The sequence below is a fragment of the Pteropus vampyrus genome, unplaced genomic scaffold (assembly GCF_000151845.1).
Source record: "Pteropus vampyrus isolate Shadow unplaced genomic scaffold, Pvam_2.0 Scaffold15, whole genome shotgun sequence".
NCBI lineage: Eukaryota > Metazoa > Chordata > Mammalia > Chiroptera > Pteropodidae > Pteropus > Pteropus vampyrus.
In genome coordinates, this window is record NW_011888796.1 from 5,103,247 (window position 1) to 5,122,424 (window position 19,178).

The window sequence follows — 19,178 nt, forward strand, 5'->3', positions numbered from 1 at the left end:
ATAGTTCATATTATTGTGCCACTTTTTAAAAACTTACTATGTCAAAATATCAACCTCACCATATTTCTATTGACTGTATTAATGTCTTTTTCAAACGGGGGTATGCACATACATGTACACACGTGACTGGAAGGAAGTCCCTTAGCATGTTAGGTGTGGTCATCTCTGGTTGACCGGCATGTATTAATCTATTGTTTAGCTACTCCAGGTACCCAGCACACAGGCGCTCGTTATGCATGCCTGCTACTCTTCTAACTGCTCGTGCTATTAAAACTCAAGCCAAGGTTTTTAGCCACCTAAATAGAATGCGAATCAAGATGGAAAGGATGCTGAAAAATCCTAAAATCCTAAGAAATGAACAAAAGGATATAAAAAAATCAGTTATTGTGGGTCATTTACAACATTTCTATTAAAGCAAATAAGTGGGAGTTGGGCGCCTTGCTGAACAAACACTGGTCCTGCTGGGCAATTGGGCTAGGCCTACTGGCTGCACCTCAGCCGAGCTGCGCCCATGTCTGTGTGTCTGTGTGTCTGTGTGGGGGTGGTGGTAGGGGACAGGGGAAGGGAACAGTTCTTCTGTTGTTGTCACCCCCCCCTCTTTACACGACTAGCCCTGAAAACCCAACCTTCTCTCCCACGGTCTCTCCGCCTCTCTCCCTTCTCTCTCTGAGTAGCTGTGAGGCCCACGCACTAAGAGCTCTCCTTTCCAGGCTATAATCTACAACTATTCATGACACCACCCACCCTCTGCTACTTCATCCTCCCATTTAGATTGTCATACATGGAGCAGGGACCATGTCGATTTTTTTTTCTCATGACTCACTTATACTCCGTCCATGGCAAATATTCCATAAATGCGATTGACTGACTGGATTGCACTAGGTCTGCAGTGATCAGCAAATGAGCACATGGCTTTTCTGTGGGTTGTTTGCTATAGTACTTTTTATTAAAATCACCTGGGGAGTTTTAAGACCATCTTGATGCACCGCTAGCCAACTACCTATCTCTACCCACTGTCCTACTCTTAGACCAGTTAAATCAGAATCTCTGGATAGTGAGCTTGAGTACTTGGGCATTCTGATTTTATTGGCCTGGAGCTGAGAACAAATGATTTACATCATCATCATCTTCACCATCAACCAAGGATATATCAAAGGCTTATTACTAAGGGCCAGGCAGTTTTTCAAGCACTCACATGTATTATCCTGTTGAATTCTCACAAAGATGGCACTACCTACATCCACATTTCATAGAAGAGGAAATTAAGCTTAAGAGAAGTTCACTAATGGACAAATGTTGCAAAGCTATTAAATACCAAGATAGGGTATTTAGCCGGAATCCAGCTCTAGCTTGTAATTGTGACCACACTATTTGCTTCAGCCAGAATTTTAAGTCACAGATGAAGAATTTTCCTGAAAATTCAGTTATCCAGGAATTTTAATCTAGACTCATGCTTTATCCAGGGATCTGAGAAAAGAAATGTTAGACCACTTGGGTATAGTATCTATTTCATGGCGTACATCTATTAGAAATTACCACCAGATGGCAGCAGACACTGTATATTTAAAACCTCAAAGCCAAACACAATCAGGAGAAATGTCACAACTAGGTAAGGTAGGAACAAATAATTGGCAGTCTGAAAGGATCATGTTTATTTGATTCTTTATCCAGAAGCTATCAAAGCAGTTCTGCTTACATTATGGAATATTTAGGAAGGCAGTGGGTTGCTGGACAGACTGTAGTTGGGAAAAAAAGAGTTTTTGTTTGTTTGTTTGTTTGTTTTTGATGATTTACCCTTCTGGCAGGGTAGCCTAGGTTGTCCAGCTGAGTGACTTCTGACCATGTGCTTCATTGGGCTTTATCCTACACTGTATTCTGGATTTCTCTATTCTGTGTAAACCTTAGTCTTGCTGTGTAATTCCATTAAAAAAAATTATTAATTGCCTCCTGAACGTCTAGCACTGTTAAAGATGTTATATGAACTATGTAAGGTGAATAAGAATTGGCAATCTAGTTTGCAGAAAGAAATGAAAATATGGGAAACAACTTGATTTATGCGAGACAGGTGAAGTTTCTCTTGTTCTTTGTTAGCTCTCTGATAAAAATAATGTAGAACATTTATTTGACTGAATTGGAAAAATATAATTTTAAGGCTGAAAGAAGTCTTACAGATAGATAATTTTGTACAGGGACTCTCAAAGTATTGTCCCCGACCAGCAGCATCTGCATCACCTGGGAGCTTGTTAAGTACTCTCTCAGGCCCTGCCCAGCCCTCCCCTCAGGCCCCGCCCAGCCGAGGCTCTGGGGGAGGGGCTACACCATCTCAGCCAATTTTATCGTTTTAGGAAACTAAAGTCTAGACAGATTAAGTGATTAAATTCGAACCACAGAGCAAACGTACTTTTAAAGAAGGCTCACACCTGGGGCGGTGGACTCCTTCCAGCCCCAGTTCGCCACTGGCTGCAGCAATGAAATATGGCGGGGGGTTCAGGATTAATAAAAGGAAGTGTCCCCTTGGGACTGTGGGGTGACCAGTAGGAGGTTGAGGAATTTGAATTTGTACCAGCTGATAACTTAAGGGATTGTGTGTGTGCGTGTGTGTGTGATGGAGCACGTTTGGAGCCTAGATTGGAGGATCACATGTTGAGATGGTGTAAAGGGACTACGAAGTGTAGATTGTCTAGCCGGTATGCGAAATTGAGAATAGAAGACCAGTGTGGAGTGTTCCCTGAAGAGACAATGTTTTAATCTAAAAGAGCATCTGAAAGGGGGCCGTGGAGGGTTAAAGTGGAGAAAGAGGCTCGGGTGGGGCTTGGGAAGGGATGGGGAGGTTGGGGGGCAGGGTGGGATTTGGGGCAAGGTAGGCTTTTGAGTACTTGCCACTCAAGTTAACTCTGAAGACAGGAGAGTGTTTGGTTTGAAGGCAAATCTAGAGTTCTGGGATGACTGTGGGTGACCATTAGAAATGTTCAGGGACAGCCTTAGCATCAGATGGTACAGGTGGTGGTGAGTAAGTGAAACCATTAGACCAGCCCTTTTCAGACTTTATGTACACTTGAATCCCTTGGGATCTTGTTAAAGTGCAGCTTCTTATTCAGCAGCAGGTCTGGGATGAAGCCCAACAATTTGCATTTCTAGAAAGTTTCCAGGTCACGCTGAGTGGCAAGGAGAGGTGCACTGAGCACTCCCTTTACCCTCCCTACTCCCCATACCCATATTCAACTGGAAATAGAATCCTGCTTCCAAGTCTTCTTGGGTTTAGTGACATTTATTCCAGATTCCTAGCATGTCTCATTTTCATATTCTCCCATAAATACATTCATATCCATCAGGCTTGGGTTGGAAAATCTGGCATAAAGTATAGGGTGAGATTGTAGCATCGTGCTTAAGATCATGGGCCAGGGAGGCAGATTCTCTGGCTTCAGATCCCAGCCCTGTCAGCGACTACATGTGATCTTGGGTGAGTTTTCTCTGCTCGGTTTCCTTATTTAAAGTGAGGTTGATCGTGCTGGCCTCATAGGGTCGTTATGAGGATAAAATGTGTTAGTATTTGTAGGCCACTTAGAACAGTGTCTTGAACATAGTAAGTTCTTTAATGGCCAAGAGTCTGTCCTCCCATATCAGCAACAGTTGCAGTTCCTACCCTCTTTGGATACCAGGGCTGAATCTGAAATGAACTTTTTCTGAAGTGAGTAGTAATGAGACCCAAATGTTTGCATACTCTGATTGATCCTCTGAATTAATGTCCCCACAGCTCCTTTTTTTTAGGATTTCAGAATTAAGATAATGTCCTAGGGTTGCTTTTACAAATAACTCGTCATGTGGGCAAACTTCTTCCCAAGCCCCCACTTCCCACAATTTGTGCACTTCTAAAACCACATTAAGATGCATGTGAGCAAGAAAGTTCGAATTGCTTATTGAGGAAAAACATTTATTTTGAGGTTTTAGGCAAACTTTCCATAGAGGGTTGATGCCAGATTTTGTGCTCCAGATGGCCCTGTTGGGTCAGCCAATAGCAAAGGGGAAGACTGGCATCTTTCCAAGTGAACCTTGGGTTGCCATTAATGAACCCCAGCTGTACTTGCCTCCCTGCCTCACGTCTCTTTCTTCAGCCTGTTGGGAAAAGGCGGCTTCAGAGATCAGGGCTGGTAAAGACATGTGTTGTGCAGCCCTGGCTGAGGGGTGCAGCTGATGGCCTTCCTGCTCCCACACTCTCACGGTCACTGGTGACAGCTGAGCTGCTGCGAGTAGTGGTTTCTCAGTGACAGACACCATTCTGTGCTTAGAGAACTCAGGGGTTTACCCTGTTGAGAAACCAGGCTTCTGACAGCAGAAGATTCTTGTTCCTCCTTGGCAGTGCCACTAACTGCCACTTTTGCAAATGTTACCTTTGTGATATGTCCATTGGCGTGAGAGGCCACCATCTGAGCAGGGCTTTCCCCACACTCCTCGTATAAGCCAGGACCCACTCAGAGAAGGATGCAAGATGTCTTAGTACCCTTGCTGGCTCCACTCTGGTGGCTGGCAGTGAGTGAAAGGATGCTTGGCTCACAGCCATGACCTGGGAAAGACCCCTCTCCCAGTTTGGCAGTCCTCAGGCAGTGAATGCCCAGGCTTTGCTGTAGCATCCCCACCCCACATCTCGCTCCCCATGACGCACTCTAAACAAACTGGCCTGCAAGCACGTCATGGAAAAGTTGGCTCTCAGGCCCTTTGTAGCCGAGCCAAAGATCTGAACTCTAGAGATCCATTTCAGAGAGACTTTCAGTAATATACTATTAGGGGCATGTGCTGAACAGGATGAGTTGGCAGCACCTAAAGAGATCTGGCTTACAGGCCTGGCCTTGTAGCTTCCTCAGTGTGAGCTGAGGGGTAACATGCAGAGTCACCCTGAGAAAAAGCCCTCACTTTATTGCCTAACCTAATGTTTGGAATTCTACTTAACACATGAACCAGAGTTCTGAAGACTCTGTATGCAAAGGACTCCCACTCAAAGTTCAAATATTAGTTTGTTTCAGGGGTTTGGGGAGAGAGCTAATGTTTAATAGCTGCCATGTGCTGGCAGTGTGTGCATGTGACTTCATTATAAACTGTCTTTAGTGAATGCTTGGCTGGCTTGTAAAGGGCTGGGAGTGAGTCTCAGGCAGGGCTGGTCAGGCTGCTGTTGTGCCCAAGGCTGACTAGGTGGGAACCAGGTCAAACGATTTTGTTCAGGGGTGACTTTGAAGATAGAAATACTAAATTCCTATCACTTAACCTTTCAGAACACATGTGCTTCTCGAGGTTGTTTTCATCAAGTCTGACCCATAGCCAGCTCCAGACAAAAATAAGGGACACTGCTCCTTGGTTATTCATATAAGAAAAAAATCTAATTATTCATAGCAAGATAGACTCTGTAGCTGAGTTTGGAGACTCATTTCCTTTTTGTGGTTCAAAGAGCAATCAAAGTTTGAGATCACCTCTCTTTCTTAGTAGTAACTCTGGCCAAATGAGTATTTTTGAGTTAGTTATAGATGCTCCTTAGGCATGTGGCTGCAGCAACATTGCTAGAATATAACTATGGAGAGTGGACTAATCTACCTGAGGCAGGGAATGGAAATTTTGGGAAGATGCTTTAAGTTAAATTTGTTACAAAGCCTTATTCACAGAGTTGTAGAACCACGGAAATCGACTTGGGTGATGGTTATTTTCCACCGCCTCCTCGTAACGTTGGGAAAGCGCTTCAACCACTGAAGGCTTCCAGAGTAGTGCTTCTCAAATTTTAAGGCACCTACGAATCAACCGGGGACCTTTAAAAAATAAATTTTTGAATTCAATAGGCTGGAGGTGGGATCTGAGATCTGCATTTCTAATAAGTCCCTGGCGATGCTGATGCTGCTGGTCAGTGGATGACACTTGGAGTGACAAGGTTCTAGAACAGTGGTTCTCAGTGTATGGTGTGCAGACCAATAGCAGCACCATCAGGAAACTGTTAGAAATGCAAATACTGCAAATTCTTGGGTCCCACCTATAGAATAAGAATCTCTGTGGCTAGGGCCCAGCGGCTGGGTTTTAACAAGACCTATGGTGATTCTGATGCCTGATCAAGTTTGAAAAACTCTGGTCTACAAAATGAATTATATGTCATACTTTAGTATAACAAATTCCAATATTTAATAATCCTTTACTGCTGAAAGGTCTCTCTTAGGTGTAGCCTCAAGTCATTTTGTTTAATTACTTCAGTTCTTTTAGGCTTTCTTGAAAGTCATCTTTTAAAGGTCCTAATCATAGAATTTGAGGCCTAGAAGAAAACTTAAGATGTGTTCTGATTCCTTTTCCCCATGCACCACTATAAACCTTGTCTACCTCTGAGCTTTCAAATAGCTGCTGGAAAGCATTAAAGTGAAAGTTAAGTTGAAGAAATACCTATAACCCATTTGTTGTTATATTTTGTCAGTGCTCATCACTTTCTCCTATGTCAGAGGTTTGGGTCATTCTGCTTTCTTCCATTTGGAGTTTAAAGATACTTTTACACTGCCTTACAGCTTCAATTCTTATACTATTATTATTTATTTATTTTTTCTAAAAAGAACAGAGCAGTAGGAGAGAAGAATTAAACACTACAAGAGGTTTAAGATGGTTTTATTGAATTTGAAATTAAATAGAGGGCTGGGGGTGGGGGTCGTTCTGGGGGCAATTAATGCACAGAAGCTTTCAACCATGATGGTAGAAGACGAGAGAACTAGGTGGGCGCGACAGGCACAGGGAGCTTTTTAGAAGGCAAGGGAAAGAGACAGGTTTCAGAGTTAGGCAATAATTCTTGCTGTATTGAACTTTTCAAACTGAATTATATTTGTAAAATCTGATTATAGGGCAGAAAGGTATAAATTCCTCTCTCTTTAAGGCTGTGAATTCCTGATAAATGGAGACACCCCAAAGATTACATGATTGAATTAGGCAACTCCAGCCCAAAGAGCAGTGTACTCCTATTGCGGGAATGCTTTCTGGTGGAGGAGCAGCCAACTTTGAGCTGCACTGAGACCTTTGTACTTAGTTCCAAGCAGCCAAACCAATTTTCCCATTTGGGCACCTGGAGGCTTCCTTTCCTAGTTATCTGTCTTGATATTGATGTGAGTTCCCCTGTTTATGAGAGTAGCCGACTCAAATAGCCCTCTAACAATGAGGGGAAACTGGATGCCTTGAGTCTAGTGCTAGATTTTCAAGGTTCCCCACTTCCCAGACTTACTCAACAGCAGCCTTTGATGTCTCACAGACATGTATACATTGGGTCTTGCAAATGCACACAGAAATCCCAAAGAAAATGCTATTTATTGTTATTTTTTCTAGTATAGATCTTTTAAGTTGAACAAAAAGACATATCTCGAGATGATTGTGAATAAAGGCCTCGACAAATGTGTAACTACAGATAACAATTACCAGGAAACTCACAGTGGGAAAGAGCATGGTCAAATGTTCAGGCCAAAGGACTTAGGATGTACGAATTTGGACAGACTAAACAACTGCTGGTTTTGACCTAAATAAATGATCCAAGACATATGGTAACAAAAGCTCTAACAAAGGAATTGGGCTACAGCTATCAATCGCTTAAACCTCTTCCCCTCTAACCCATGAACTTGTAACATTAGAAACTTTTCATAATGGAGCATGTAGTGTGAGGAAGGGAAGATAAGGTGGCATTTTCACCCAAGTAGAGCATGTGCTAATTGATTAAGTGTTGAGAATTCTAGTTCATTGCCTCACATTATTGGTTGGCTATGTTTTCCAAGTTGAAGAAACATATGTGAAAGAGTGAACATATTTCAAGAATCTTAGAGAATTTAGAGTCAACTCCTAGTTATTCAAAGGTTGATCCTCATTTTTAGAAAACATTTAGTCTTAGCTTTTCTTCCTTCCAACACTTACTCCATCTTCTTCCAACCACCCCAGTCCCCCATCCCTTATCTCTTTCTGAACCTTTCCACAGCTCATTAGGCAATTCAAAAAAAGTTGGGTAAATAATGTAACAGGAAAAAAATAATGGGTGAAATTCGAATTTACGAAATTGACTCAGTATCCTAGATCTGGAAATGATAGAGTAGAAAAAAATTGAAAGTCTTGGTCAAATATATTATTTTGGTTATTGTTAGTCATCAATCAATCAATAAATCAATCATTATTTGCCTATCAACACATTGAATCACATAATCAGTTTTTTGTAATTATAAATATTTTTAAGATCTTAAGAATGTGCTTTTGGTTGTCAAATGTGCAAATTTGCCTCAAATGATCAGAAGAGGTAATATCTATTGAATGAATCAAGATAATAAAAATGAATCAAGGTAATAAAAATATACCTGTCCTGCAGTGTCATACAGTCCGAGCAAGTGTTGCTTGCCTCCCACTGTCACGGTAACTAGAAAAGAAGAGAAGAGGAGAGTCCATAAATACAAGCTTTGATCAGTAGTCTTCACATTTCTCTTTGCCAACATCTCCCTGGGCAGGAAGGATAAGCATCTGCTTCATCCATGTATATTCTAAAACAAGTCGACAGCATGATTTCCAAATGAAAGGCAACCCTGGGCTGCAGTGAGAGTGGATGGGCTGAGCCAAGTCCAAATTTCTCAAATGAAGTGAATATTATTGGTGCCACTAAAGGCCCTCTGTAGGCTGTTCATTGATCCTTATTAGGCTTTAGAATATCAAGCTCCTGAAGGAAAAGATTGCTGGACCTTTTCTTGGTTAGGTTATTTTCTTCCTTTGTTTGGTTTGAGCCACCTTTCAGGTACAGAATTGTGTAAGCAATTTCCTTGTTAGAAATCTGTTTTTAATCTGCCTTTGAAATGTTAATAAAACCCTGAAAACAAAGAATATTAACCTACTTGCATATTTTGTTATCTATGAGGCAAAGCTAATAATGGAACAAGTCAGACTGAATATTTATTTTTAAAAGCTTTTCTTTTTCAAATATTCCTGTGCTTTTGCTCAATTGATATTCATTACAGTTTTGAAACTTAGTTGCAGGAGAACATGTACAGGTTTGGTTTCACATACCTCAAAGATATATATAGCATGGAAAGTGGAGAATTTGATGTACCCAGCAGGCTTACTGCTTCGCCAAGCGATTGTGTCTGAAAGTGAGAAGTAAAAGAGGGATACCAACTACTCTGTACATGCCTGGAAATGAAATCTCTACTTGAAACTAAACTGAGATTGAACAGATTGAACGCAAGGGTAAGACAATTCTCTTGGTGAGTGGAAAGAGTAAATTTAAATTCCTCCCCAAATTTAATCTCTTTTTGGAAAAAGGAAGTAAAACATGAAGAAGAATGTGTTTTTAGTAGTTGATTAAAAAATGTGCAAGTGCAATGTAAAGCTCATTTTCGATTCCTCCTACCATTAGCTGTTAAGGAATTAAAGGATAAACTGAATAGCAACCTTTTATAACCATATCTCCAACATACGTCAGCCAAATTCTCTAGTCTGCTGCTCAGAGTTGCTGATTCAAAAATGATTTTACTTTTGTTTTCAGGTTCATGGGCTACATGTATGCAAAGTGCTTCTTAATGGCTCATTCTTTGAGAAGCACTTGTTTAAAAGCACAGCCTCCCCAGATACTTGGAACATAATTTCTGTCTACTCAGATCAACATGAATTCAGCTTGATAACATAGCTACAGCTACTCAGATGAGGTTTTAAATGTGTATTTTTAAGTGGGGAACCCGACTCCATCCAACTCTGGCAACAACACTGACAGAAGAAGGGCATTTAAACATTTTTACTTCCTTTCCAACATCAGGCTAGCCACGGAAATGAAGGTGAGACCATGTGGCCCAGAGCTCTTTGTCCTGTTGTTTTCCTCTTCCTGTATGCTTCTGCTTGAGTCTAATCAGATGTTCCTGAAATCTGTCTAAATGGTTTCCTTTGTGACCAATTCACTACCTAGTCACTGATCAGGAATGAAGGGAATAAATTCAGCCATTATACATAGAATTTCCTGCCTCTAGCGATCAACATGAATTCAGCTTGATAACAAAGCTACAGCCACTCAGATGAGCTTTTAAATGTGTATTTTTAAGTGAGGAACCCGATTCCATCTAACCCTGGCAACCCAGTACATGCAGATTATGGGCAGCTGTTCTGGAGACTCCGCTGGATTGTGCCATGACCTACAGGCCCAGGGCCATCTATGGAGTGATCGCTAGAAGCTGAGTCACCCTCACGCCTCCACTGGGCAATGCAAATATTTCTAAGAAATGGATCTGACATTTGTCACTGGAGCCCTGAAACTACTGCTTGAGTTTTGTCAGAGAACAACCATTCCCTCCAGCCTGCTTGTCCTCAGGCCTCACCCTTTTCTTCTTTGGCAGCCGGGACTACAGAAAACTGTACCAGGCCTGAGACAAGCGCCAGCCCTGGAAGGGTGGGCTGTGGGTTGAGTCTGGGCACAGCCTTCTCTTCCCTTCGGCTTTGCGTTCCTCCAGGGTTTACTGGCTTCCCGGATTGCTCAGTCCTGGGAGCAGAAAGACCAGACACACTTTCAATCTTGTCGTAGGGTGTGGAGAGGAGGGGTTTATTAGCAAAGCCTGGGCACGACACAACGTAGTAAACGCTACACCAGCGCGCCGTGGAGGGGTGTGGCGGGGGTATCACTGTGCGTGCGCGTGCGTGCGTGTGCGTGCCGGGGGGGGGCCTGGGAACACGCAGCGAGGGCCTACTGCGTCTGTGCACACGCATGGCTGGGGCGTGGTTAGAGAAGGCTTCCAGGAGAACGTGGCTGAGCTGAGTCCCAAGGATGACCACAAGTTACCTAAGGTGCATTGGCAGATGGGAAAAAGGTGTTTCACAAGCTCCCCAGTGGATGCAGGGGTCAGGGCAAAGGTGGTTCACAAGCTACCTGGGGTGCGTTGGGGGCAGGATAAGGGTGGCTCATGAGCTACCAGGGGTGCATGGGGAGATGGGGCAAAAGAGGTGGACATTCAGGGTTAGGCTGCCCTAATTCACTAATTTGGACTTTATTCTGAAGGCTTTGTTAAGCTGTGAAAGTCCTGAATTCTCTCCCCGCCCTTCCCCTCCCCGCCCAAAGAGAAGTGAAAGAGAAAGAACTAAAATAATTTCCTTGGTTTAAGGCAAAATGGCCTGGCGTAGGTAGGATGACACTGTCGGGGTGGAGGCCACGTCGGTTCTCAGTTTGGCTGTGTAGTGGGAGTCTACTCTGTGTTTGGCCAGCCGTGCTGGAGGGATTGGAAAGGAAGGAGGCAGAGCTTGTGCCCCTATCTCTGGAAATCACTTTTATTCCCTCTTCTCTGCTTTTTTTATTTTCCTGTTTTATCGGAAGGATAAGATAAGTGGAGCACACTGTTGATGATAGAGAATCTCTAGGGGCAGTTGGAGACAGATCCAAGCATTAATCACAGATTGTGGGTTGTACAAATGGCTTTGTGAGTCCTTATCTTGGGCTAGCAGTGGATGCCTTATTGCTTGCCAACAAGCTGCAATGTCCTGTGAGACCTCTCAATTTGGAAATGAATCAGTCACAACAGCACGGAAGACAGGTATGCCCTAAAATGCTAATAGTAAATGTAGGGAGGTTGAAAGAGCTGGATCTTTTAAGTCAGGTGGTTCTGCGCTCCAATCCTGTCTTTGCTAGTCACTGTCTGAGTCACCATGGGAAAGTCACCTAATATCTCTGAGTACCTCTTTCCTTATTTGTTAAAAATGGAGATAACTTTACCTACCTAAAGTGAGTACTTGTGAGGAGGAAATTAAATGAGAAAATGCCTGGCACATGGCCTGGCCCATAGTAGATGCTGGAGAATTGTTACTTTCCCTCCTTCAAGAAATGCTTATTGAACCTTGTGTATGGACAGGCCCATTCTCTGTTGCTCTGCACTGTATACCTAGTGCACATTAACTGGCACATAGGGGATCTTAATATTTGTGAATTACTCATCACTTTCTACCCTAAGTGATAGCTGTTTAGGTCTGTGTTTTGTATCTCCCACTGGACAGGAAGACCCTTGAGGAAATAATCTCCATACCCCATGTCCTGCACAGTTCCTGGCAAACACAGTAGATGCTGACTACATAGTACAGAAATGGGTCACCAGGGACAATTTAGGCAGAAGAAAGTCCTTCAAAATGTGCAAAGCTGCAGCTTGAAGCTCCCTTGTAAGACACTAACTGCTGGGAAGTGCTTGAAGCCAGTAAATCTGCCTGGTAGACAGTGGTCAGGCTAAAATCCCAGATCACCTTCTATTCTTGGAGCTATTAGGGTTCTTTTCTGGGTTGAGATAGGTTTTAAAGAGAGTGAGTCAAATGACCTGCTAATGGTTCAGATGGTTCTCTCAGTAAAGTGTGAAAAGTGTCAGTGACCTGTTAAGTATGTAAAATGAAGGCCTTCTTCTCCAAATCCATTAAACTCTGCTTCCTTGTGTTTCTTCTTTGTGTAGATTGAAGTAATTTTGTGAGTTGGAGTGAGGCGCTAGTGAGATCTAAGTAGTGGGCTTGATTTCTTAAAGGTCAGTTTCTCCTAGAGAGAAAATGTCCCAGGCAGGACCTGAGCTTACTCCCTGCATCATTTCAGTCACCTCACAAAACTGTGTCTCATTGATTAATAACCCTTGCGGGAAGTGTTAAACACTGCCTCAGCATTTATAGTCAAGTTTCAGATAATTTTTCTTTATGCCTGAATTCAGGTCCATACTTTGCTACTCATTTGGTGAGATGTTGGACAACTTAGTATATCCCTCTCACCTGAAAAATGAACAAATTGTGCTTACCCTAAAGGGACATAAAAACTCTTTATGAGCTGTTCAGAAGTTGGCGGTAATCATCTTAGCAGTTTATCTATGTCTAGGGAGCTGCAAGAAATGAAGGGTTTAAATCAAAATTCACAGTTCTGGCCCTCATCATGCTTGCTGACTGGGTATGTTCAGCGGCATATACTGACCTTTTCCCTCTCTGAACTGACCCTTATTCCCTGCTCTTCTTTCTGAAAGATCTTGTCTGGGACAGTGACTCACCTAGCTCCAATGCTCACTTTCGGGGCTGCTTGTGTGTGCTTGTGACCTGGTTTAAAGTTTGCAAATGTTCATGTATATATATATATTTTTATTTATTTTTTTAGGCGAGGCAACCCTTGATTGACCTCACAGATTGCAAGGAACTTGTCAGCTTACAATCCCTTATTTTTTTTAAAATTTTTAATTTTTTACACCTACAGCACCTGATCTTCCTAGGTGGTCTCCCATCTAAGTACTAACCAGGCCTGACCCTGCTTAGCTTCCGAGATCAGACAGGATTGGGCTTGTTCAGGGTGGCATGGCCATAGACGCATATATATTTTATAAGGAACCAACTCAGAAGCATCTGGGATAAGATTCCCCTAAAATTAAAATAAGTTGGAAAACAGTATGAAACTAGAAGTAAGCAATACATTTTCATAAATATCAATGGTGGTGAATTCCTTCCTGGTGAGGTTCCATCCTTCCAATATACATGATTCTCTTACTGTGGTATGAAATCCTTCTCATTTATCTACATGGCTCACCTCAGCTTGCTTGTTACCCTTCTTTGCAAAGAATGCTTCTTGCTTCTTGAGCAGCAGACTGTGTGTGTGTGTGTGTGTGTGTGTGTGTGTGTGTGTGAGAGAGAGAGAGAGAGAGAGAGAGAGAAATTGAGAGAGATTGAGAAAGAGAAAGAGAAAGAGAAAGAAAAAGTTGCTTGGGAAAGTCTCTTATTTGATGTGCTGGCATGAGATCCTGGTTCCGTAGAACAAGGACTGAGGAGAAAACCAAATAGGCTTCCTGAAAATGTTAGGACTCTGAGCTGAGCACTTCCTTTTGTGAGGTCTATATATTTGTCCTACAGTAACAGGAGTCTATTTGAACAGGTTAATGTATCTGCTGTGCATCTTCCATTGCTGGTCGTTTCTCTTTCATTCTTTAGGTATGCCCGTTGGGACAGGAGACTTGGTTTGTAGTTATTCCACGTTGTAACTGCCCCAAATTTTAAGGCAGAAGAACTTACTAGAGCCCTTGACTCACTGTGAAAGAACTCTGGGACCTTGAGCAAACCACAGCTTCCCTGTCTCATTTTTTTTTTTTTTTTTTTACTGGCAAAGGAGATCATGAATATGAAAATTTTGTACACCAAAGCTTACACAAACGTAAGGTGGCATCACTGAGCAAATGGCTTTTTAAATAATATTTTAGGCAGCAGAGCTTGGTGGAATGAAGTTGCACTGGTTCTGAGTGTTGGGTGGCAGGAAAGATCTTCCCTTGCCAATACTTGTTTGCTGATGGAAGAGGAGGGTTGGGGAGGACTCTTGGAACTGACTGGGGATGGGGCCAAATCAAAGACAGACCCATGATTTTGTGATATCCACAGCCTGGAATTTCAGAGTCTTGCTTGGTCTCACCCTTCCTTCCTCAACATTCGTTTAGTCTCCACATCCTGCCAATTTTACCTGCTAAGTATGTCTGGAATCTGATCCCTTTTTACCATCCTTGTAGCTCTCTCAATGCAGCCCCTCACCCCCAACCTTGTCTATTGCAAAAGGCTCCTAATCCACATCCATCCTCCAGGCTCCATCTTCTGTGATGCCTTTTCCTTACTGCCACCAGTTCACGCAGCTGTGGCTCCAGCCATCTCCAAGATAAATTTCAAATACCTTCCAGGAATGTATAAGGTCCTTGTAATCTGGCCTCTGGTTTACCTTTGTACATCTTCTGTTTTTTACCCTACTACAATCCAAACTTCTTGCAATCTATTGTACTTTTGATGCTTTTGCTTAAGCTGTTCCATCTGGAATTCTGGAAAAGAAATTCCAGAATGTTTTCCCCACACCTGTCAGCCTGGAAAACTCACATAACCTGGAAAACTCACTTCCATAACTCCTCCTTGATGCCCACCAAATACCTTCAGCCTCTCTTCCATGCTTACTTGCCCACTGGGTCATAAAATGCTGTGTGTTATTTATTCTCATGTCCCAACATCTAGCATAGGCCTGGCATATAGCTCCATAAATATTGGTTGAGTGACTGAAAAGTGCATTAAACTCCCAACCAAACTGAAGGTTTTCTCTGAGCCATCTCTTTTCTCTAGACGAATCTTTGGCATATCCCAAAGGGTCACCATGAACTTTTCTGGACACTAAGTGGCAGGATGGGGTCCTGAGCAGTGACAACCTACACTAGAGCTGTCCTACTTGTTGTGAGGGGATGCCATGGAAACCTGGCTCCCTTGGGTGGGATCTGTGCTTAGGGCACTCTTCCACTTTTCCAGGCAACTTTCACCAGCTATAGGATTGCTAGACTCCAGGCTGGTGGGGCAGGGCCACTGCCAAGGTGTCCCAAGGTTCATGTGGCTATGCCAGTTATAGTAGCTAGGCAACCTGGCATTACTCATAGAGTGCAGGGGAGCTGTCTTTTAATTAAGACTTTAGGAAGAAGTGACTGAAGTACAAGTGAAGCCTGCACATGGAGAATTGTGTTCGGCAAACCAGAGCATACATTTTTGTGGATCCTCTGTGTAAAGAAAAAATGCCAGCTCTTTAGTTATATTTATACATCACTAGAAACTCACAATAATCAAGCGATTGAGGTATGGTAGAATAAATACTTAAATTAGAGGCAGAAACTTTGAATTTTAGCTTTGACTTTGACTTGGTGATCTAAATGTTTCATGGTAGCCACCAGGGGGAGCTAGTTAAAAATACAGGTTCCCTGGTTTCACACTTTACCCACTCTTAAGATTCTGAGGAAATACGTCTGGGGTGGGGCCCAGAAGTCTGCATTTTTACGAAGCTCCCCAGGGGAGTGATTCATATTGGAAACTCAGTTTCCTCATCTTTTACATGAGAATAATAATATTTTGATTACTCTAGAGTATCCCATCCACTTAAGACAGGTTTTGTGACTATTAGATGAAGTAATATCAAGGAAAATAAATTTATAAAATGCTACACAGATATTTTCTTTCCGATCATATCTGACACACGATACTGGAACAAGGCAGTCTGTAACAGCACTCTCTCCTCCTTGTCTGGAAATAGTCACTAAGGATATTCAAACACCTAGGCGATGATAAAAGTGGAATAGTGTGTTCCTGTTAAGAGTTTTCAAAGAATTATTAGGCTCATAAAAATTCTATCAGGTACCAGCTATAACTAGTTAGAAAATATGATGGAAATATCTTCACAACAACAACAAACACTATAATGCGTCTAGTAATCTGCAAGACTTTTATGAAAAGAAGCACAAGAAGCACTTCGCCAAGATACATAAAAGAAGACAGATGGGGAAACAGCTCCTGGTCTTGGGTGGGAAGCTCTGATTGTAAAGATGTTATACCTCCACAATTTAATAAGTTTAAAGTAATTCCAGTAGGATTTTTGAGTTGGGAACATGACAGAGTGAGTATTTTTGACACTTAAGGGTGCTTTCTAAGCAATAAGAATAATAATGCAAAAGAAAATAAAGAATATAGACAATTTGTAAATAAAGGGCCAATGAATATTGGAGTAAAAAAATTCAAATTAAACAAGATGCAATCTTTGACCTGTCAAATTGACAAAGATAATATGCCCAGTGTTGGTGAACACATGATGATGTGGCACCCACTGCTGCAGGACATGTCAGTTGGTTCAAGTTTTCTGGAAAGTCATTCGGCAGTATAGATCAAGAGCCTAAACATGGGTCTACTTCTAACTCAGCAATCATACTTCTATAATATATTCCCAGGAATAGTCATACATATGTACACCAATATGTACACAGAAGACTGTTCATCACCAAAATGTTTATAATAGATGACAGGTGGAAACTACGTACATGTTCAGTAGTTGGAGATTGGTCCTCATCAGTTACGGAGCAACCTGACAACATAACTTTTTAAAGGATATTGAGGAATGTGGTAAAATATTGAGGATATAATGCTAGATGGTAGGAGATAAAATTCTACATTACAGATGTAAAAATTTTTATAGAAAACATTTAATTTTTTTCCATAATTTACCAGGTAAATCAGGAAAAAAAAGATATTTAGGTATTCAACAATTGTGGTTATGTTGCTATTATTACTGTTATACACAGATTGGATTAAATGTCATCTAAGTTGTCTTCTGTCACTTAAATTCTACCATTTCTTCTTGGTTCACTCTCTGATTTTTGTCTTAGGCTTGCCCAGATTTATTTTAAGCTGTAGGGCTAAGCTTATACTTTAACGAGTAGGAGCATGTGATGAATAGATCTGCAGTGGAGGTTTATAAACTGTGTATTGCAGAGCAGCTGATCTTTTTCAGAGAATTATGATGAACCACTAATGCTTTACCTATACTTGCTTTTTGAAGGTAATGCAAGAAAATATCGTGCATTTGAAGATGCTGGAATTTGCCAAAACCTATTCATTGTAAACCAAAAGAAATATATGAGCTGTAAAGACAACAGCAGTAAATCAGTTCTAAATACAGCCTTTTATTAACAATGTCTAGGCTTAGTGAAATAAACTAGCTAGGTGAATAGTTAGAGTGTGTTTTTGCTACCAGTAATTTCTTTTCCAAAGCAGTACAAGCTAACTTGGAAAACATTAAGTGATTTTTCCGTTTTCTACTTTTGTACATGGTAGTTGTCTTAGATTATGTTTACACTTCTGCCTCATTGTTATTCAGGATCCTAGAATTTTATATATTTGTGAGTTTTTCCCTCCATTTCATTTATCTTAGTCTTATATCCCTAACCAGGATAGGGGTTCTTTTCAGGTAACAACTTTTTTTTCTTTTTTTTTTTACTTCATAACAACTATTAAGAAATATTAACATTTGCTGGTTAATTAATGATTAAAAGAAGATGTATGTATGACAATTGGAGATAAAACAGTTCTTGACTCATTTCTGAAATGAATGAATGGAAGCTCATCTTGTAACTTTATTAAGAATTTTCTCAGAATTTTTATAAGGTAACATCTACCAATTTTATGTTCTTGTCTACATAATTTTTCCCCAGTTGTTTTTCATCACATCTAAGTATAAAGGTATAATTGCGAAGATGCTTATCAGCAATGTGAAGTTCATGGCTAGCCAGTCCTCTTAAGGAGAGCCAGTAAAGGGATGCACCAAGTGTTGGCTATCATCAGAACCTGTGGTTTGTATTGCCACTCGAAGCTAGAAAGAAGTCTCATGTAGTGCTTGGCATCTGGGGTCAGCTGCGTCAATGAATTAGTAATCTGAGGCTTTGAATTCTTATTGGTGGCTTTGCTGATGCTTTTCTGTCAGGTTTCATATGAGGTACATTTAATCTAGTAGAGTTTCTGTGCATTTTCAAAGCTTTAAAAAGTATAACAAATAAGTAGGGAACCATGTGGCATGGTCTCAATAAGGACACAAAACATTAACAACCCAAAGTCATTAATAAACCATTTTGGCTTTTAAGTGAAAGATTAAGACATCAAAGGAGTATTTAAATCATAAACCATAACACTACTTCTTCAAATCATCTTCTCAATATTTTTTATACCCTACCCCAGCCTTGAGGCTTTGTCCCTATCCTCCATTCTTTCCCAGCACACCTTCTGTAAATATTTCAGTCTCCTTTCTGCCAGCACAAGAATGCCCAGAGCTTTACTGGCCCCTCCTGTGGGCTTTGGAAGAGAGAGAAGCTGAATAGCCAAAGGTGCTTTCTTTCCTCAGAGGGGTGGGGAGAATACGGAAAGAGGGAAAGATTATAAACACTTGTAATTTAATAACCTTTCTTGTATCCCGACACATGTATAATGCAGGCACTTATTTGACAGCTCAAGGGGTTGTTTGCCAAATTCTCTTAGGATAGTAGCATCATGTCTTTCTCCTGGAACCTAGAGATGCTCAGCAGTTTAAATTACCACATTGTCAACTACACCTTGGGTAGTTAGAATTGTAATCCCTGCTAGACTGGAAGGTTAAAGGCTAAGGGTACAAAGGGGAATTCGAGATAAGACAATGGCCCTGTTGAGTTACCACTAGTTGGTCAGAAGCAAAATGAGATTGTACTAGTGGAAGGCATGTGGACATGAGCTCTGGACTGCATGTGTGGAGGGGGTGAAATCGTCTTCACTAAACCAGCACCCTCCTTGTGAAGTTAGGCATTCAGGACCTGCCATGGCATTGGAGCTGTGGAGGAGAGGTATTCAGTGGCTTTGTCAGTAGTTACAGAGAAATTACAATA

General features: G+C 41.5%; 1 protein-coding gene and 1 pseudogene across 1 annotated transcript in view; both read right to left on the reverse strand.

The window, feature by feature from the left end:
- The window catches only part of RHOJ (ras homolog family member J), a 78,193-nt gene that overhangs the window by 15,293 nt on the left and 43,722 nt on the right, over positions 1–19,178 (reverse strand). Inside the window, exon 2 of the mRNA XM_011384635.2 lies at positions 8,334–8,392. Coding sequence (XP_011382937.1) covers positions 8,334–8,392 — 59 coding nt within the window. The remainder of the gene's footprint in view (positions 1–8,333; positions 8,393–19,178) is intronic.
- Positions 13,193–13,311, reverse strand: LOC111735838 (annotated as a pseudogene).